Source organism: Apodemus sylvaticus, chromosome 22 (assembly GCF_947179515.1).
Source record: "Apodemus sylvaticus chromosome 22, mApoSyl1.1, whole genome shotgun sequence".
In the NCBI taxonomy this organism is placed as follows: Eukaryota; Metazoa; Chordata; class Mammalia; order Rodentia; family Muridae; genus Apodemus; species Apodemus sylvaticus.
The window spans coordinates 44,773,551-44,794,662 of NC_067493.1; the positions used below are offsets into that span (position 1 = coordinate 44,773,551).

The window sequence follows — 21,112 nt, forward strand, 5'->3', positions numbered from 1 at the left end:
AAAAACGGGGGGAAAAAAAAAGCACGTGGGTGGTGCTCTTCCAGAGGACCAGGGGTTCAATTCCCAGTATCCCAAGGCAGCTCACGCCTGTCTGTAACTCCAGTTCCAGGGGACCTGACAGCCTCACACACACACACATATGTGAAAGTGAAACACTAGTGAACGTAAAATATGCCTAATTATATATTTAAAAAAAGAGAGTTCAGGGTCATTCATGGCTGCATGGAGTGTTTTAGACCAATTGATGCTTTATTAGAGGAATACTATTAAGCCATAAGAAGACTGTACTTACGTCATTTAGACCATCATGGGAAGATCTGGATGAATATTATTGGAAATGAAAGAAATTAGGAACACATTCTCATTCATATACCCGCTAAATAGCTGACCTGAAAAAGTACAGAGACAGGTTTGGTTGTTACTCATTGCAGTATTAACTATGTAAGCTGATGGAATACGAGGATTCCAAGTTCAAAGCCCTCCTGAACTTGAGTTCAGTGTTAGCATGGGGAAGTTACTGAATAAAAAGGAGAGTGACTTGGCAGGCTGAGGCAGGATAGTTGCAAGTTTGAGGCCGGCCTAGGATACAGAGTGACTTCAACATTAACCTGTCAAATCTACTGAGAACTTGTCTCAAGAGGGGTACTAGAGAGATGGCTCAGTGGTTAGAATCATATACTGTCTTTCCAGAGGACCTGAGCTCAATTCCTTCTATACTTGTCAGATGTCTCACGACTACCTGTGACTCCAGCTCCAGTTCTGGCCTCTGAGGGTGCCTGCACTCTGGTGAACAATTCTTTCTCAACAAACTAATTAAAAATAATGAATCTTATCTGGGCAAGGTAGTGCATATCTTTAATCCCAGAGTTTGGCAGGCTGATAGTTGGATCTCTAGGTTCAAGGCCAGCTTGGTCTAGAGAGTAAGTTCCAGGACAGGCAGAACTTCAGAGAAACCCTAATCTCAAAAAATAAATAAGCAGGGCAGTGGTGGCGCACATCGTTAATCCTAGCACTTGGGAGGCAGAGGCAGGCAGATTTCTGAATTCAAGGACAGCCTGGTCTACAGAGTGAGTTCCAGAACAGCCAAGGCTATACAGAAAAACCCTGTCTCAAAATAAAGAAATAAACAAACAAACAAATAAAATAGTCTACAATTATAATACAAATGCATGCATTGTAAATCAGAATAACTATTATTGCTATATTTACTTTCCTCTGTTATGGTTTTTGTTAAGTTGATTAAATCTAGATATACTGGAGAAAAGAGCAATCTCAATTGAGGAACTGCCTCCAATAACCTGACCTATGAGAACAACCTGTGGGGATTTTCTAAATTGCTATTGATGTAGGAGAGCCCAGCCCACTGTGGGTCGGGGCGGTATTATAAGCAAGCCAGCCAGAAGCAGCAGATCTCCACTATAATTCAGTTCCTGATTCCAGACTCCTGCCTTGGCCTGCCTCGATGATGGATTGTAAGATATAAAATGAAATAAACTGTCATAGCAACAGAAAACCAAACACATGCTCATACTTTGTAAGACTTCTCACTTTTTTTTTTTTTTTTGAGACGATTTCTCTGGGTAGTCTTTGCTGTCCTGGGATTTACTCTGTAGACCAAGCTGATTTCAACCCAGGAGATCGGACTCTCCCGGAGTGCTGGGATTAAAGGCCTGGGCCACCACACCCAGGTGTGTTTACACACTTCCACCTCAATTGTCAAAACGACTTTGTACAGTTTCCTTTCAGCACCAGGCAAAACAGATGCACAGCCAGAAGGGAGTAGGAATCGTCCAAGCGTGTCCATTTCCTAAGCAGAGGAGTCAAACTGCATTCTCAGGATGACGTTACAAAAGAGGGACCAAGAAGTTAAGGTTAGGCCCCTTAATATTAACACATGAAAATAAACAAGGGAGAAGCTGCAAAAGAAGCCTTGGTATGCAGCAATCGTTAATGGAGACCAACGGTGGGTGCAGGTGTCTGGGCATGTGTAAAGAAAACAGAATCAAGATCCTCCACCTCTATTATACTTGAGGTAATGACCATGGACCACCTCAGGAGCTCGCGGAGGTTTTCGCGTCAATAAAGTTCAATAAAGTTCAAGTTCCGCCTCACAAGCAATTTTTATGCTATTTTTTTTTTAACATGCACAATAAAAGTTCGTCATGTGACAGGAATCCCCACAAGGACTCTACGGGGTCGTAGCTACCCATTTCCAAGAATCTGAAAATAGCTATGGGCCTCCTAAGCCCGAGTACGACGGCAGGTGTGGGGCGCATGCGCGCACGCTCTCAGGTTGACCTCCTGGTGGCACCCAAGAGAAGCGGACCTTCTTCCCGACAGCCCGCGGAACACAACCGGTGGGAAAACGTTATTCTCGCGAGGTCTCGGCTAGCGGCGGCGGAAGTCGAGGACACGTGACTGTCCTAGGCCGCCTTTGCCTTGCCCCCTCCCCCTTCTCGGAAACCCGGCCCCCTCACCCTTCGCCCACCCCAGAGCCGCAGTAATGGACCGTTTGGGTTCCGGAATTCCCTTGGATCCCATCTCTGGTACCAGGCTAGCGGGACTCAGCGGAGTCCGGTTTGGGTGGCGAAGGCAGAGGGGGCGGTCAAGATGGGGGGGGGGGGGATCCGCTTCCTACATCTAGGAAGGAGGCGGGGCAGAGAGAGGATGGGATGGGATGGGGGGGTAAATGGGCAGGTCACGTGGGGCGTGTCGCGCGCTCTGTGCGCGCGGCGCCTGACCCGTCGCCCCGCCCCCTCTTCCTGCGGGGCGGGGGGTCGGGGGGAGGGGCTTCAAGATGGCGGCGGGGAGGTAGGCAGAGCAAGACGCCGCTTCTGCCGCCGCCGCCGCCGCCTCCGCTCCTGTCGCCTCCGGCTCCTCACCCGTTCACGGACCGGGAGAAGCTATCCTTTCGTTGGGTCCGGCGGGGAAAGTAAGTCCTTCTCTCAGCCCTTTTCTTCTTTCACGCTCATCCTCCCGGACAGCCTCCCACTCCCACCACAGCTCCTCAGGGTCCGTGTGGGGCCGGCCGTGGGGGGAGGCGGCCACCTCATTGCTGTCCGCGCCTCGCTCGCCCGCTCCTTCGTCTCCTTCTGCTGTCCGCCCGGTTGGTTCCGGCATTCTCAGTCAGACAGCGCCGGCCCTGACGGAGTCCCGCTGTCCCGAGCCGGATAGCAGCTACGAGGCCGGCTCACGCCGGCTCCACCGGGGATCGTCTTCCTCGCCTTCTTTCCCCTCACGGACTTGGGGCGTGTGGCGAACCTGAGGCGGTCACCCTGTTAGATTCCGCCGGCCCATTGCTCACGGTTCCAGGGGCGGGAGGGAGGCACCGGGACGCCCTTCCTGGACCTCGCTCCCTGGCGGGTGGGGTGCGTGGGACACGTGGGGGACACCTTTACGCCTCGCCGTGGTGGGCTTAGCGTTCCCTGAAGTGAGTGAGTGCACCTTGAGACTCGGGGTTCAGTCCTTGCAGAGGGCGATGGCGGTTGGGCATTTGTTCTCGTTAGCGGTGTTGGATGTAGCGAACACCCAAGTTCCTCAAAGCTGTGTCTGCTGGTGTTTTCCCGGGAGTGGCGTGGGATGGGCTCCAGCGCTCGGAAGCCTTGGATTTGCTCGAACCGGTGTGATTGTTGCTTTCCTGACCCCGGCATCCAGCTCCTCCCCTTTCCATCCCGGCTTTGTGCCTCTGTTTGGTTAATGTTTGCGGACCACTAACTTGATGCTCCCATATAGAAAGCCCGTTTTATGTGCTTGCTGCGTTTACTGTGGGAGGCTTTTGTTTGGGGGAGTTGCTGCTTGAGAATTGTGCGGGGTGGGGGGAGCTGGAGATAAAATGAGCCCAAGAAAGCATCGTTTTTAATCCATTGAATAACGCAGCCAATTGTAGCCGCACCCGGAAGTTTGTGCTGAACACGTGTTGGGGGAAGGTTATAAAAGGTCCCCTTTGACCTTTAAACGTCGTTGTTTGCAGTGTATTATGAGTAAAATATTCATATTCTCCGGACTTCAAGGTGGAAGAAGGCTTGTAAAGAATCTTCCTGGGCGGTCCATCGAACTGTCAAATTCAGAGTGCTCTAGATCTTACTACTTACTAGCATTTGCATATAGTTCTTAATGCCCAAAGTCAGGATTGATTTTCATAAGCATCGGGGAAAGAATCATTTACGCAGTATTTCTGGAATGAAATGGCATTTGCAGAGGTGACTTCAGTTGGATATTAGTTTTGATTGCACAGGAATATTCCTATCTTTCTAAGGTTTTTTTACCCAGACATTTTCTAATCAGGGATCTCCAGGCTTCTGCATGCAGTTTAACTTCATTCTTGACAACTTCCTTCAGAATATTACATTTAACTTGATTTTAATTGTATAAATGTTGAGAAAGAGAGCCTGTATTTATTTGTTTGAATTTTATGTTTGCACTTTTGTATATCTTAAGTTCTTTGAAGTTATTACTTAAAATGGCCAATGTGGAGACTGGTGATTCTTTGGGTGGGGTGGGGTGGGGGAGTTGGTTTTTGAGGCTGTCAATAATTTCACTATGTAGCCAGGCTGGCCTCCAACTCAAGATGATCTTGTCATAGCCTCCCTGATGTTGAGATTATAGGCCTTCATTGTCATGTCCAGTCTTTTCTGTGCTTTAGAAAGATAATGTTTGCTTCAAATAATTAAATTGTGTGCAGATGTGTTTTTGGTGCTTTTTCATAGTTTAAGTTGAACTTTGAGTTGAGGCATGGCACCTTCCAAGGACAAGAATACACAGGTCTGTCGTTTCCAAATAGTCTCTCATGAGGTACAGTAGGCCTTGAGCTTTCTTGCTTAAAATTAAAGTTCATCTAAAGAGGCCACTGAGATGGCATAGCTGGTTAAGACACTTGCTACTAAGTTTGACTACCTTAAGTCTGATACCTGGGATTCACATGGTGGAAGAAGGGACAAGCTGTCCTCAGACAGCCATACACGGGGGCCATAGCACTGAGGGCCCCTCCACTGAATGTAATTACAAGTTTTCTTTTCCAAGACAGGATCTCACTGTGTAGCTTTGGCTGTCCCAGAACTATGTAGACTAGGCTGGCCTCTGCCTCCCCAGTGCTGTGATCAAAGGTGTGTACTGTGACTGCCCAGCAGTGGAGAATTTCTTGAAGAGCAGGAAGTCCTCACTGTAAGGTGGTTCAAAACATATCAGATAAATTTACTGTTGGGGTATAAGAAATAAATTAAAAAACTATTTTTAGACGTTTTTATTACACTCTAAAATGTTTGTGACCTAATGGTAGTGAAGAAATCACAAAAAAGTCTCATAAAATGTTTGCTCTCTCCACCTGTGTATTCTGGAATGGTTTTCTGTTCCATACTGAAATGCTTAATTATGCTTACCATAAAATACCGTAAGCTACTTTGACAGTGAGCCCCCTCTTAGATTGTCAACCACAGATGGAAAACAGTCTTAGTATCTATAGGGGATTGGTTCAAGACACAGGAAAATAGCAAAAGTCTACAGGAGTTTAAATCCCTTATGTAATAATGTCATATTTGCCTGTAATAGGCCCTTCATCACTTCATCTCCAGATTGTTCACACAGCCTAACAGGTGTATGTGCTTTGTGAAGAGGTATTGGCACTGATAACCCAGTGAACAGTCTACAAGTTCAAGCAGTACTTTATCTTCTGATGAAACTGTTTTTTTGTGGTTTTTGTTTGTTTGTTTGTTTTGTTTTGTTTCTCTGTGTAGTCCAGGCTGTCCTGGAACTGTTAGCTCTGGCTGACCTTGAACTCAGAAATGCTTCTGCCTCTGCCTCCCAAGTACTGGGATTAAAGACAAGCCCCACCACTGCTCAGCTAAACTTTTTTATTTGTTTGTTTGTTTTTGAGACAAGGTCTTGCTATGTAGCCCTAGCTGGTCTTTAAGTTCCTGTGTAGATCAGCTGGCCTCAGTGCTGGGTTTACATGTGTGGGAATCACAAACCACCTTTCCCATTGAACTTCGGAATGTGGCACCTGTGGATATGTTGGGGTGAAAAGGGCTGCATTGTGGAAGTTTGATATTGGGCTCTATGCTTATGTAGTTGTTACTTTGTTACATTCTTCCTCTGTAGGCTTTAGATCCTCCTTTGTGATAAGGAGGATACTCTTGGGATATGCTGAGCATGAAAAGAAAAACTAATCATGAGTATTAAAGGTGCCAGAGTATGTGTCTGTAATCTTAGCACTGGAGGCAGGATCAGTAATTTAAGGTCACTCTGGGATAAATGATAACCCTGCCTCAAAAAACTGCTCAACTGAATTTGAGGTAGTGGTGATGAGTTTTTGCTTTCCCTTCTCCAATTTTTGTTTTTGTTTTATCCAGACAGGGTTTCTCTGTGTAGCTCTGGCTGTCCTGGAGCTCACTCTGTAGACCAGGCTGGCCTCAAACTCAGAAATCCGCCTGCCTCTGCCTCCCAAATACTGGGATTAAAGGCATGTGCCACCAGCGCCCGGTTGTGTTTTGTTTTTTAAGACAGCTTTCTCTGTAACAGCCTGGTTCTCCTGGAACTACTTTGTAGACCACGCTGGTCTCAAATTCTAAGAGATTCACCTGCCTCTGCCTCTGAGTGTGGGTTCAAAGGTGTTCACTACCACTCCTACCTCTGTTTATAATTTTTAGGATAGCTATGAACTCCTTACATAGTTGAATATTATCTTGGACATCTTATCCTTCTACCCCCACTTTGCAGGTGCTGGGATTGCAGGCTTCTTCAAATTCTTCAACTGAATGTCAGTCTTAAGTCAGTTCTGATGTTGTTTTCAATTCAGGGTTTCTATTTGTAGTCCTGGCTGTCCTTGAATACAATCTGTAGATAGACCAGGCTAGTCTCAGACTCAAATCTGTCTGCCTCTGCTTCCAGAATGTTGGGATTCAAAGGTGTATGGCGAAGATGAGTCTTGGAATTTTATTTTGAAAGAGGCTTTACTAAATTATGCGGGCTGCATTGAACTGTATAGTTCAGCTTGGCTTTGAATCTGTGATCTGTCTATCTTAGCCTTTTGAGTAGCTAGGGTTCCAGTTCTATGCTACTAGGCCCTTTGCTATTTTAGGATAAGGTCAAAACACCTGTTTTGTTGTATTTTTGAGACAGGTTTTTTTCATGTAACCCTGGCTATCATAAAACTCACTTTGTAGACCAGGATGGCTTCCTATCAATCCTTCTGCCTCTGCGTCTTTTGAGTGTTGGGACTAAAGGCATTCACTGACCTGCCAGTCCTGTTTTGTCTGTCTGTCTGTCTGTCTGTCTGTTTCTTTTTTTCTTTCTTTTTTTTTTCTTTTTTTTTTTTTTTGAGACAGGATTTCTCTGTGTAGCCCTGGCTGCTCTGGAACTCACTCTATAGACCAGGCTGGCCTCCAACTCAGAAATCTGCCTGCCTCTGCCTCTGCCTCTGCCTCTGCCTCTGCCTCCCAAGTGCTGGGATCACAGGTGTGCGCCACCACTGCCTGTCTGCCTGTTTTGTTTTTTATTCAGGCAAAAAATACTTGTTAAATGATAGTATCTGTGCACATTTGGAAATGACTGCCAGTTGTCTTTGCATTTCACTATCTGCACAACTTAGATTTGAGACACTTCACTAGTATTTTATAGAATTATTTTTTAAATTAAAGTTTATTTTTCTTACTCATTCACTTTCCATTCACTGCCCTCCCGAATACTTTTTAAAATATATAATTTTTTGTTTTATTTCATGTATATCAGTGTTTGTGTGTGTATGTGTATACATGTGTGTTATATGTATGGTTGGTGCTCTAGGAGGCAAGAAGGTGTTAGGTCCCCTGGAACTGGTTGTGAGCTGCCATGTGGGTGCTGGGAACCAATTCCATGTTCTCTGGAGAGTAGTGAGTGCTCTTAATCACACAGCCATCTCTTCAGCCCCTTATGGAACTATTTAAAAATGAATTATTGGATAGATTGCTGTCGCTAAAAGTTTGTATTCTGGGAATCCAATGGTGTGGCAGTTAAATAAAAGAAAAGAGATCTTTCTGTATTCTCAGGTTTGTTAAAATAATAGTTAAGAGCCAGGGAAATGGCTCAGTAAATGTGCTTGTTGAAAAGCCTGACCATCTGAAATTGATCCGACTATAAAGGTAACATCTGACTCCAAAACTTTGTCCTTTACTTCACTTCCTCATATGCTTTGTTCCCTACCCGTATTATCACACATATGTGCACCTCCCCCCTCCCTGCTCCCCCCCCCCCCCTACACAAGGTTTCCCTGGCTGTCCTGGAATTCTCTCTGAAAACGAGGCTGGTCTTGAACTCAGAACTCAGAAATCCTCCTGCCTCTGCCTCCCAAGTGCTGGGATTAAAGTGCACCACCACTGCCCAGCTTATTTTTGTATTTCCAGTGTTGTTGTTTTTTTTTTTTTTTTAAGATTTTTTTTAATATTTATTTTTCTGTTTTTTTTTTTATATATGTGAGTACACTGTCACTGTCTTCAGACATGGTGATCTCATTACAGATGGTTGTGAGCCACCATGTGGTTGCTGGGAATTGAACTCAGGACCTCTGGAAGAAAAAGTGCTCAGTGCTCGTAACTACTGAGCCATCTCTCTAGCTCGTTTAATGTTCATTTTAAATAAATCATTTGATGGTCAGAGCATAGTGGCCTTTGATCCTAGACTCAGGATCTCCTTTTGTTTGTTTGTTTTTGTTTTGTTTTGTTTTTTCTTTTTTTTTTTTTTTCTGAGACAGGGTTTCTCTGTGTAGCCCTGGCTGTCCTGGAACTCACTCTGTAGACCAGGCTGGCCTCGAACTCAGAAATCCACCTGCCTCTGCCTCCCAGAGTGCTGGGATTACAGGCGTGCGCCACCACCGCCCAGCTACTCAGGATCTCTTACTTCGAGGGCAGCCTGTTCTATAAAAGGTCCAGGACAGCTAGGGCTCTGTTACACAGAGAAACATTGTTTTAGATTTAAAAAAAAAAAAAAAAAAAAAGCCCTTTAAATGCTCAGTAAGTCTGGGTATAGTAATCCAGGCCTTTAATCCTAGCCCTATGTGAGTAATGTGGGTACTGAGAACCAAACCCTGGGTATGGTTGTACAGGCTATTCTGGTCTGATCTCCTGCTCACTTTGGCCTCAGCTTCCTCTTAAACTGGAATCCTTCTTTCCATTTTAGTCTGAGCGTCTAGCATTTATTCCAAGACAGAACATTAAAATTTGGTGTCAATTTCTATCTCCTAGCTGGAAATGACACCCGTGAGCTTTGGGAATTTGTGCTGTTCTGGAGTCTAATCTTAGATCACTTTGTCTACGTAAACTTGAGCTCTAGCTTTGAGGATGTATGACCTGCTGCACAGATTGCTGTGAGTTGAGGTGCTGTGATGTGGAAAAACTTGAGTCTGACTTTACGTAACCTTTCCTCCTTTCTGCCGAAGATGTCTCAGACTTCCTTTTTTGTCTGGAATTTTCATAGAAAACTAGTTGATTTGTCCTCCATCCTTTTTTTCCCCTTAAAGAGTCATTTATTATTATATGTAAGTACACTGTCTTCAGGTACACCAGAAGAGGGAGTCAGATCTTCTTACGGATGGTTGTGAGCGACCATTTGGTTGCTGGGATTTGAACTCAGGACCTTCAGAAGAGCAAGCAGTGCTCTTAACCACTGAACCATCTCTCTAGCTCCTCCTCCATCCTTTTCTACCTGGTTCTGCCTTGAGTTTCAGTTAGGATATCCACCTGATGTTCATGTTTGTTAGAACTTCCATTTAAATGATACATAGATAGATGTGACTTGGATAGAGCAGAGAATTTTTCTTGGCTTTCTGTAAATTAGGTTGTCTCTGTGGCTCTTTGCTAACCCTCTGTGGAATGTCATGGATGCATCATTGTATACTATTTATTTACACAGATTTATAGCTTAAGTATACTATTTATATAGCACAGATTTGTTTCTTGGGGAAAACTACTCACAATAACGTACATGTAATTTAGAAAAATTTAAATTGGAGATGTTTAAAATACTTAACATTAATATATGGGTATGGGTTTTGCTTGCATGTATATTGGTGTACCAGTTTGGTGCCTTTCTCCAGGAAGCCAGAAGAAGGTGTTGGATCCTCTATAATTGAGATACAGACTATTAAGAGCAGTGATATGGGTGTTTGGAATTGAATCTAGGTTCTCTGGAAGAGCAAGCAGCAAGTGCTCTTAACCCTTGAGCCATTTCTCCAGCCCCTGAGTTTTAATTTTAAACCTATAGAGTTTCTTTGCTTTTCTTTCTTTTCTTTTTTGTTTTTGTTTTGTTTTATTTTGCGACAGGGTTTCTCTGTGTAGCTCTGGCTGTCCAGGAACTCACTCTGTAGACCAGGTTGGCCTCGAACTCCTGCCTCTGCCTCCCCGGTTCTAGGATTAAAGGTGTGCATCACCATTGCCCAGCGAGTTTCTTTGCTAAATACCTTGGGAACACATTTGTCTTCTTTCTCCAAACCACTGCAATTCTTTTTTTAATTTTAAGATTTATTTATGTATGTGAGTACACTGTCACTGTCTTCAGACATAGCAGAAGAGAGCGTCAGGGATCCCATTACATACAGATGGTTGTGAGCCACCATGTGGCTGCTGGGAATTGAAGTGGACCTCTGGAAGAGCAGCCAGTGCTTTTAACCACTGAGTCATCTCTCCAGATCCCACCACTGTAGCACTTCTAATGCCTGTTGCAGTGGAAATCTTCCCATGTCTGCTCTACTCCAGCTCCTCAGTTTCCTTTTGTACTGGTGTCAATAATATATATTTTTTTCAAAAAAAAAAAAAAAGAACCTTTAAAAAAAATATATATATTTTTTTTCTTCTTTGATACAGGGTTTCTCTCTATAACCCTGGTTGTCCTGGAGCTCACTCTGGAGACCAGGCTGGCCTCAAGCTCAGAAATCTCCTGCCTCTGCCTCCCAAGTACTGGGATGAAAGGCATGCACCACCACTGCCCTGTGTCAGTAATCTTTCTAAATCAGAAACTGATGTGTCAAGCTGTCCTATATCTAAAAATCCTTTAGTGGCCTGTATCATTGTAGAAGCATGAATGAGGCCATCGATCGTGATTACTGGCTTACCTGTGGGCCCCTGGTAGGCCTTTGGAATGTAGTGTTTAGAAGACACTTGTCTTTCTGGTTATTTCTTTCCCCCAACTCAATGTTGTTACCTACCTAGGAAGCTGTGTGCAGTTCACTTTTGCCTCTTTAGAGCTCATAGTGTGTTTATTTTATCTGTAGCCCTGGCTGTTCTGGAACTCACTATGTAGCCCAGGCTGGCCTCAGACTCACAGATACAAGCCTGCCTCTACCTTGTAAAGTGCTGGGATTAAAGGCATGTGCCACCGTGGTCATTTTCATAGTGTTTTGGATATATACTCACTGTGCTTCTGTGTCCTTTCATTTTACTGTGACATTTCTGGGATCAAAGACTTTTTAATCTTCTCACATGTAGCAGGTTCTTCATAAGTACTGAATGAACAGCTCTTGTAGAAAATGTTTGATAGTGTTTAGAAAAGAGTTAATATTTTTCACTTTTTTCTAAAGATGGTGGAACCAGGGCAAGATTTACTGCTTGCTGCCTTGAGCGAGAGTGGGATTAGTCCGAATGACCTCTTCGATGTTGATGGTGGAGATGCTGGCCTTACCACGCCCACTCCCCCTGCAGTTCAACAGGTAACAGGTTTTCAGATCTAACAGAATTTCATCTTAGTTTGCAATTTCCATTGTTATTTATTAGTAACACTAGTAGTTTTTTTCTGTTTGTGGTGTTGGGAATTGAATGTAGAGACTTGTGAATGCTAGACAAACACTTTACTGCTGAAGTATGGCCTCAGCTCTTTAATTTACATTTTAGGAAAAGATATTATTACCAGGCAGTGGCCGCATACACCTTTAATCCCCACACTTGAGAGGAGGAGGCAGATGGCTCGCCCAGTTCCAGGACAGCCAGGGCTATACAGAAAAGCCCTGTCGAGAGAGAGAGAGAGAGAGAGAGAGAGAGAGAGAGAGAGAGAGAGAGAGAGAGAGAACAAAATATGTGTGTATATATTATTAATAAACTTTTATTATCTTTTTTTTGTTTGTTTGTTTTGTTTTGTTTTTTTGAGACAGGGTTTCTCTGTAGCCCTGGCTGTCTGGAACTCACTCTGTAGACCAGGCTGGCCTCAAACTCAGAAATTCACCAGCTTTTGCCTCCCAAGTGCTGGGAATAAAGATGCGTGCCACCACCACCGCTCGGTCATAAACTTTATTTTTAAAGATACATGAGAATGTTTTTAAGCAGTTTGCTTTTTTTTTTTTTTTTTTTTAATGAGATGTTATTGGCATGAAAACCAAGGCTTTGCTTTTCCTATTGCTTAGCATTTATATGGGAAGAATACTAATACTAATTTCCTTTACAGTTGCCTTTGCTTTTTATTGAGACCTTTTTTTTTTTTTTTTTTTTTTCTTCTTTGGAGACAGGGTTTCTCTGTGTAGCCCTGGCTGTCCTGGAACTCACTCTGTAGACCAGGCTGGCCTCAGAAATCCGCCTGCCTCTGCCTCCCGAGTGCTGGGACTAAAGGCGTGCACCACCACTGCCCGGCCTATTGAGACCTTTTTTGTGACTTCTGTTTATGTTTGCTAAAAGCAAATACAAAGTTCTGATACTAGTTTAGCTTTGTGGAGATTTTATGCTAACCAAGATTAGTCTGTTGTTATAGTAGGTGTACTAATTGCACATTCTGTTTGTATTCTCCTCTTCCTCTGCCCTCCCCCCCTTTCCCTTGAGACTGTGTTTGTATGGCTTCAGCTGTCATGGAACTCACTTTGTAGATCAGGCTGGCCTCCAACTCAGAGATCTAGCCTGCTCTCTCCTTAAGAGTGCTGGCATTAAAGGAGTGAGCTACTCTTTGAATGTAAAGCTTGACTTTGTGTGTATGGTTCTGGGGTCTTAGCAAGGATTCTGCAGGCTACTCCAGTGCTGTCCACCAAAGTAGGACTTAGCTCTGCAGTTTTTTTTATTTTTAATAACAAAATGCAGCTCTTGTTTTTGAAACAGACTTCATTGCTGTCCGCCCTTTGTTACTTTCTCTGCAGTCGGTGCCACTTAGTGCATTAGAACTAGGTTTGGAGACAGAAGCAGCAGTTCCTGTTAAACAAGAACCAGAGACGATGTCTACTCCTGCACTGTTAAATGTGAGGGTAAGACCTACAGAGATTTGTTGTTATTCTAAAATAGTGTAGACTGGTAGCAGCAATATAAAGATGAGATCTTTAGCCGTGGCTAGCTTTGATCTCCCTAGTAGCAGAGGATACTAGGATACTAGAGTAACCATAAAGAATTTTTTTTTTTTTGAGACAGGGTTTCCCTATATAGCCCTGGCTGTCCTGGAACTCACTTTGTACACCAGGCTGGCCTCGAACTCAGAAAGCCGCCTGCCTCTGCCTTCCAGAGTGCTGAGATTACAGGCGTGCGCCACCACCGCCTGGCTCAAGAAATTTTTTTAAAGTGGGAAATAAAGGATGAATGTAAATGTTATCTCACTCCTTTCATTGTTGAGTGCCTTGGCTTTTGTTGGTGGTTATACAATGACTGTTATGTGATTAATTATGCTGTACATGCAGTTCTTTACCGCAAATGTAGTCAATATTAACAGAATCTGAGGGAATCTAAAATTGTTGGTTGAACTGGTTAAAATTCGTCAATTTTTATTGTTAGTTTAAAAGTGGTAAATAGCAGTCTAGAAGATTTTTTTTTAAAGATTTATTTATTATATATAAGTACACTGTATCTGTCTTCAGATGCATCAGAAGAGGGCATCAGATCTCATTATGGATGGTTGTGAGCCACCATGTGGTTGCTGGGATTTGAACTCAGGACCTTTAGAAGAGCAGTCAGTGCTCTTAACCACTGAGCTATCACTCCAGCCCTTTTTTTTTTTTTCAAGATTTACTTATTTACTATTTATTTATTTATTATATGTAAGTACACTGTAGCTGTCTTCTTCTGACACTCCAGAACAGGGCATCAGATTTCATTACAGATGGTTGTGAGCCACCATGTGGTTGCTGGGATTTGAACTCAGGGCCTCTGGAAGGGCAGTCAGTGCTCTTAACCGCTGAGCCACCTCTCCAGCCCTTAGAAGATTTTTACTGAAGGAGTAAGTGAAGGGACAAGGGCTCTAGCTCAGTGTTGGGATTCTTCCCTTGCAGGTGGTAGGTCCTGGGTGAACCCAGCACCAAGAACAGTTAGTTACACAGTGATATGCAGAAATATTCAGTGACCTTAAAGCCACAAACAAGCATTTCCAAATTGGCTTCTTACTTATTTATCTATTTACTTACCTATCTATCCATTTATTTCTTTTGTGATAGGGTCTCCTGTAGGCTAAGCTGGCTTCGAGCTCAGCTTGTGTTCTTCATTTTCTGCAACAGCAGCTCACAGTCATGAGCCATGTGTGTGTTCAGCTTTGCTGCTGCTTTGCTGCTGCTTTGCTCCTCCCTGTTTTCTTTTTACCTCACCTCCTCCCTAACAACACTAGTGGCTATGCAATTGTCTGAGCATCAAGTAACCATCTTATCTCTAGTGTTTGGAGTTTACCTGGCTAGGTTATCTTAAGAGTTACTGTAACCTGTATGATAGCAAAGAGCATTGAGCAGGAGTGATGCTGTTCATCCTTATGTTGGTCAGATGTAAAGATATTGTTGCCAGACTTAAAGGTCCAGCTTTGATTCTTGGAGAGCCATGTGGTAAGAAAGAACTGAGCTCTTCAAGTTGTCCTCTGATTTCTGCACATTTGCCTCCTCAGTAAAATCAATTTGTGGAGAAAATGAAAGACTTTTTTTTTTAAATTATCAAAGAAATGCAGGGGCAGGAGAGATGGCTCAGCAGTTAAGAGCACTAACTGCTCTTCCAGAGGTTCTGTGTTCAGTTCTCAGAAACCACATGGTGGCTCACAACCATCTGTAATGGGATGTGATGCCCTCTTCTGGTGTGTCTGAAGACAGTTACAGTATACTCACATATATAAAATACATCTTAAAAAAGAAAAGAAAAACTGGGCAGTTGGTGGTGCACGCCTTTAATCCTAGCACTTGGGAAGTAGAGGCAGGCGGATTTCTGAGGACAGCCAGGGCTACACAGAGAAACTGTCTCGAAAAACCAAAAAAAAAGAAAAAAAAACCCCATAAATCTGCCTCAAAGGGCTCATATGACTCAGCAGTTAAGTCTATTGGTATTGCAGAGCACTAGGCAGCTGACGTGTGCCTGTTACTCTAGCTCGAGGGGTGTCTACTAACTCCACCTGCACATACCTGTAACCATACAGATTAAAAGAAAAAAAATGACATTAGAAAACCTTGTTTTTTCCCTTTTTTTTAAAAATTTTATTTTGAGACGGGTTCTTTGTGTAGCCCTGACTGTCCTGGAACTCACGCTGTAGACCAGGCTGGCCTCGGCCCTGGAGATCTGCCTGCCTCAGCTTTGGAGTGCTTTGATTACCACTCTGCAACAATAGAGATTTTTTTTTTTTTTAAACGGACTCAATACTCAATAAAATCTAGGTCTTCAATGTTTTATACAGTTTGCTTAAAGTTGTCTGCCTAGTTGGCAGTGTTGGCTGTGGAATCTTTTCTTGTTATTAGGCTTATTAGAGTTAGTATAAGCCACAGCTGGTGTAGGATAGCTAGCCGGGCAGTGGTGGCGCACGCCTGTAATCCCAGCACTCTGGGAAGCAGAGGCAGGCAGATTTCTGAGTTTGAGGCCAGCCTGGTCTACAGAGTGAGTTCCAGGACAGCCAGGGTTACACAGAGAAACCCTGTCTCGAAAAACCACAAAAAAAAAAAAAAAAAAAAAAGGATATTTCCCTTGATGGTTGTATAAAATGTCAAATTACTACTATACTTTTTACTGAGTGTTAATGTTTTTATCTGATACTTTGTAGCTAATCATTAAGTTAGAAATAAAGTGCCATTACTTAAGTAAGAATAGAATAAGTTTAGTTTGAATTTGTGTTGACTCTGAGCTTATACATGCCCCAGTAGGCATATGGTCAAAGGGCAACCTTTAGTGCCCATCCTCACGTTTTTAACCTTGTTGGAGACAAGGTCTGTCTCTGCCTTCCACATAGGAGCACTAGGATTACAGGTGTGCCTTGACTGCCTGACTTAAGCATTCTGGATCCTGGGGATTCGAGGTTCTCTGCCTTTACCACAGTCAGCTCACCCTTCTGAGCCCACCCTCCAGCTTCTAGTTTTAGATTTCTAAATGGCCTGATGTGTTTCTTGATGCAGACTATTAAAAGTCAAATTGAGTATGTGAAATGTTGTTTTCTTTTTTAGCAGCAGCCTCCATCCACTACAACGTTTGTGCTGAATCAAATAAATCAACTTCCGACCTTGGGATCTACAATTGTAATGACTAAAACACCACCTGCAACAACAAATAGGCAAACCATCACTTTGACAAAGTTCATCCAGACTACTGCAAACACACGCCCTTCAGTTTCAGCACCAGCAGTACGAAATGCCATGCCCCCTGCTCCTTCAAAAGACCAGGTTCAGTTAAAGGATTTACTCAAAAATAATAGTTTAAATGAACTCATGAAACTGAAGCCACCTGCCAATATTGCTCAGCCAGTTGCAACTGCAGCTAGTAAGTCCATTTTTAGCCATTTGAACTTTGTCTTTCCCAAGCAGTTTTGTTTTTTTACAAGTGGTTTTGGATATCTGTTTAATATTTTTTTTCTTTGTGTGTGCCTGAGTGTATTTATGTGCACCATGTATATAAAGTACCCATGGAGGCCAGAAAAGGTCAGAGTCCACACTGGAACTGGAGTTTGATTTTTTACACTTTTTCTTTTCTTTTTGCGTGTGTTTGTTTGTTTGTTTTTGAGGTTGGTTTCTCTGTGTAACCCTAGTTGTCCTGGAACTCACTCTGTAGACTTGGTTTGTCCTCCAACTCACAGACCTCTACCTGCCTCTGCCTCCCGAGTGCGTGTACCACAACTACCTGGCTTAATAGTGGATGTTACAGTCTTTGAGACATATTTTTGTTGTTCATTTAATAAATACTTTATGGTGGGTGTGTTGTACCAGCTCCCTTCTAGAGTTTGAGATCCTGTTGGGAAGAAAGTTATAATCAGTACCTCTTAGGAGCTCATATTGTACTGCAGAGCCTGGTAGTGAATATATTGTATTTCTGAGACAGCCCTAGTGCTGTGAAGAGAATTGAAAGGTGTACTGTGGTATATTTGGTACGTGTGCATGCCTGCCTATGTCTGCCCATCAACCTCCAGGTGGGGGATGTTTCCCACTCTCCTACACTGGAACCCTTCAACAGGGCAGGCTAGGCTAGCCCTTGCGACCCAGGGGTCCTCCTGTTAACACCAAAACCAGATTTTTGTTGTTGCTATTGTTTGTTTGTTTGTTTTTCTTTTGTTTTTGTTGTCTTTGCATTTGGTTTTTTTTTTTTTTTTTTGGTTTTTTTTTTTTTTTTTTTTTTTTTTTTTTTTTGTTGTTGTTGTTGTTGTTTGGTTTGGTTTTTTTGAGACTGGGTTTCTCTGTATCCCTGGTTGGAACTTGCTGTGTAGATCAGGCTGGCCTCGAACTCAGAGATCTGCTTGCCTGTGCCTCCCAAGTACAGGGATTAAAGGCTTACAGCTTTTGTTTGTTTGTTTATTTGTTTATTTATTTATTGGATTTGGCTTTCTTCGAGGTGGGTTTTCTATGTATAGCCCTGGCTGTCCTGGAACTCACTCTGTAGACCAGGCTGGCCTCGAACTCAGAAATCAGCCTGCCTCTGCCTCCTAGAGTGCTGGGATTACAGGCGTGTGCCACCACCGCCCAGCTAGCTTTTTTTTTAGGCTCCAGCTTTTTTATTTTCAAAGACTTTTTTTGTTTGTTTTTTGTTTTTTGTATTTTTTTTTTTCCGAGACAGGGTTTCTCTGTGTAGCCCTGGCTATCCTGGAGCTCACTCTATGGACCAGGCTGGCCTTGAACTCAGAAATCCCCCTGCCTCTGCCTCCCAGAATGCTGGGATTACAGGCGTGCACCACCACTGCCAGCAATTTTATTTTTTAATGTGCATGAAATGTTTGCCTTCATGTAATGTACCATGTGTGCAGTGCTTGTGGAGGCTAGGATATGTTAACAGATCATCCAGGACTGGAATTATAGATGGTGTGAACTCTCACTAGGTGTTAGAAATAGGACCCAGGTTTTCTGGAAGAGCAACCAGCACATAGCCTTTATTTATTTATTTTTTTTAAATGACCATGAAATTCTAGTGATTTTACAACTCTTTTTGTTCTAGGAGCAAGTTGGGTTTTTATAAAGCACTCAAATTTCCTAGTTACTATGGTTAAGGTATTGTTTTAGGAGGAAATTAGGGTTGATCTGTTTTTTGGTTTTCTGTTTTTTTTTTGTTTTTTGTTTTTTTTTTTGTTTTTTTTTTTGTTTTTTTTTGTTTTTTTTTTTTTGCCACAGCTTTTCTCTGTATAGCCTATAGCCCTGGGTGTCATGGAACTCACTTTGTAGATCAGGCTGGCCTCGAAATCTGCCCACCTCTGCCTTCCAGAGTGCTGGGATTATAGGTGTGCGCCACCCCTGACCAGACTTTTTTAAAATTATTATTGTTATTATTATTCTATATATATCTTGTCTTCAGACACACAAAAATAGAGATTGGGGGGGATCCCATTTTAGATGGTTGTGAGCTATCATGTGGTTTCTGGGAATCGAACTCAGGACTAGTGGAAGATCAGTCAGTGCTCAGCCATCTCTCCAGCCCCTTCTTTCCTTTATTTCAAACTATAATACAGATTTTTTTTTTTTTTTGAAGACATTCTTTTCTGGGCCACTATACTCTCAGTGACCTCCTTGCCTCAAATCAAGCTCCTAACTGTAGAAATTACAGACGTGCATCTTGCTTGGCTAAGTGTAGTGGTTTTCTTACTGTTGTTTTTAATTCCAAAAAATTTTTTCTGTGTATGGATGTGTCTGCACCATGTGTGTGCATTGTCCCTGGAAGCTAGAAAACAGTATCAGACTCCTTGGAGCTGAAGTAACAGAAGAGTATGAAGTTGCCATGTGCACTCTATTTAGCACCTTACCTTGTTTGAGACATGGTTTCTCACTGAGCCTGGAGCTTACAATGTGACTACTTTATCTTGTTCACAAACCACAAGCATCCTGTTGTCTCCCCTTTGCTAGGCGTACAGGTGTGTGCTACAACAGCAAGCTCTATATAGGTTCTTAGTGTGTAGATTTACTCCCTTATGTTTGGGCACTGAGTACATTGCTGAGTAAGCTTTCTCCCTAGCTTATTGTTTTGTTGATCTCAACTTTTTAAACAAACAAAAAGGAACATTTCATGAATCTGTGTGTCATCTTGCCAAGGGAGCATGCTAATCTATGTATTGTTCCAGTTGTAGTATATGTGTTGATTAAGGGAGCCACCTGTATTTTGTTTGGTCGTTTTAAGTGAACCAGAGAGGTATCTCAAAATTAATGCTAGTTTTTGGTATTTGTACTAAATTATTAAGTAGTTTGGCTAATGTATCTTGCTTATGAAAACCGTTTTTCACAATTTTAAAATTTCTCAAGGTTTTTTCCCTTTTTTTAAAAAAAAAAGTTTGATTGATTGATTGATTGATTGATTGACTGATGTGAGTACACTCACTGTCACTGCCTTCAGACACCCCAGAAGAGAGTGGGTCAGATCCCATTATGGATGGTTATGAGCCACCATGTGTTTGCTAGGATTTAAACTGAGGACCTTCAGAAGAGCAGGCAGTGCTTCTAACTGCTGAGCCATCTCTCCAGCCCCTTTTCCTTTCTTTTTTGAGGCAGGGTTTTTACTATATAGCCCAGGTTGGCTTGGAAATCCCTATATGAACCAAGATGTCCTCAGATTCACAAATCTGCCTGCCATGGTTTCCTGAGTGCTGGGTTTGAAAGCATTTTCCATCCAGACAGGCCCATGTTCCCCTTTCAGTTACTGGTTTTTGTTTAAGTGTTCTATAAAACCATACAGCTTTGAGCTTGTAAGTCCACATGGGTTTGATTCTCAGCACCCATCAGACAGGTCACAATGGCTGTAACTCCACTTCCAAGAAGATCTTATGCTCAGTGTTAGCTTCTGCAGACACTGTGTACATATGGTACACATTACTTATAATATAGATGTACATAAAATATTAAGTAAATCTTCAAAATAATGTACAGTAGTTTGAATGCTTTCATGATTATGCTTAATCTAGTGGTACAATTTTTCGATACTCTTGTTTTTTAAAATGAATAAATTGCTGGATTTTTAAATTAGAGGAAACAAAATTGAGGCTTGTAAAATGTAACCTACTTTTCTTCCTGCAGCTGATGTCAGTAATGGTGCGGTTAAAAAAGAGTCTTCTAATAAAGAAGTAGCAAGGATATGGATAAATGACATGAAGATGAGGAGTTTTTCTCCCACTATGGTGAGCATTAAATAGTAGTATTACTATTTCTGTGTAATGTGGAAGTTACTTGGTTATTACTTTAGAAAAATCCTACCAGAGGCAGATAGATCTCTGAGTTCAATGCCAGCCTGGTCTGTATACTGAGTTCCAGGACAGCCAGGGAGAAACCCTTTCTTGAGGGAAAAAAAGAAAGACAGAGAAAGAAAGTTCTCAGGAAGCTTGTTGATTGCAAGTAGGTTAATTAATTACAAAAACTTATCACAGGTAGTTAGGAGCTGTCAAATCATGCAGTGATCTGAATGAGTTGTTACAGTAAGTTTTTCCTTAACTGTAGCAGTGCCGTGTGCCTCAGGTCAGGTGGCTATGCATTCATTAGATAGTATTTCTGGGTGGCAATGTCTCTGCAGTGAGTGTCTCTAAGGACTTTGCTTCATGAGTTCCTTTTCAGTAAACTTAATATTTATACCAGTTATATTTAAGGAATTACATGAGAAACCTCAAACGATATAATGTAGAGAGACTGTGGTGGCATACTGCGTTAAAACTGAGGGAAGAAAAAGTATAATAAAGACTCTGGGATATGAGTAAGGGACACCATGACTGTCCCTCTGTAGGCTTTCTGGAGTAGGAAGGATGTACTTTGACAGGGATTCAGAAGGATACAAGCACTAATAGGCACTGA

At 42.6% G+C, this 21,112-nt stretch overlaps 1 protein-coding gene and 1 non-coding gene across 7 annotated transcripts in view; one reads left to right on the forward strand and one right to left on the reverse strand.

Annotated features, from left to right (window-relative positions):
- The first annotated feature begins 2,764 nt into the window (after positions 1–2,764).
- Sbno1 (strawberry notch homolog 1) overlaps positions 2,765–21,112 on the forward strand; it is a 58,915-nt gene continuing 40,567 nt past the window's right edge. The window contains exons 1-5 of one of the 6 annotated variants that reach the window (XM_052169128.1): positions 2,765–2,932; positions 11,540–11,668; positions 13,073–13,177; positions 16,316–16,628; positions 20,348–20,448. In XM_052169128.1, the coding sequence (XP_052025088.1) occupies positions 11,540–11,668; positions 13,073–13,177; positions 16,316–16,628; positions 20,348–20,448 (648 nt within the window). In that variant the 5' untranslated portion in view covers positions 2,765–2,932. The remainder of the gene's footprint in view (positions 2,933–11,539; positions 11,669–13,072; positions 13,178–16,315; positions 16,629–20,347; positions 20,449–21,112) is intronic. The other 5 variants (XM_052169129.1, XM_052169130.1, XM_052169131.1 and 2 more) reach the window with 5 other exon arrangements.
- LOC127673446 (U6 spliceosomal RNA) lies at positions 19,329–19,432 on the reverse strand. Its single transcript, XR_007975176.1, has one exon. It is a non-coding gene; the product is annotated as a U6 spliceosomal RNA (small nuclear RNA).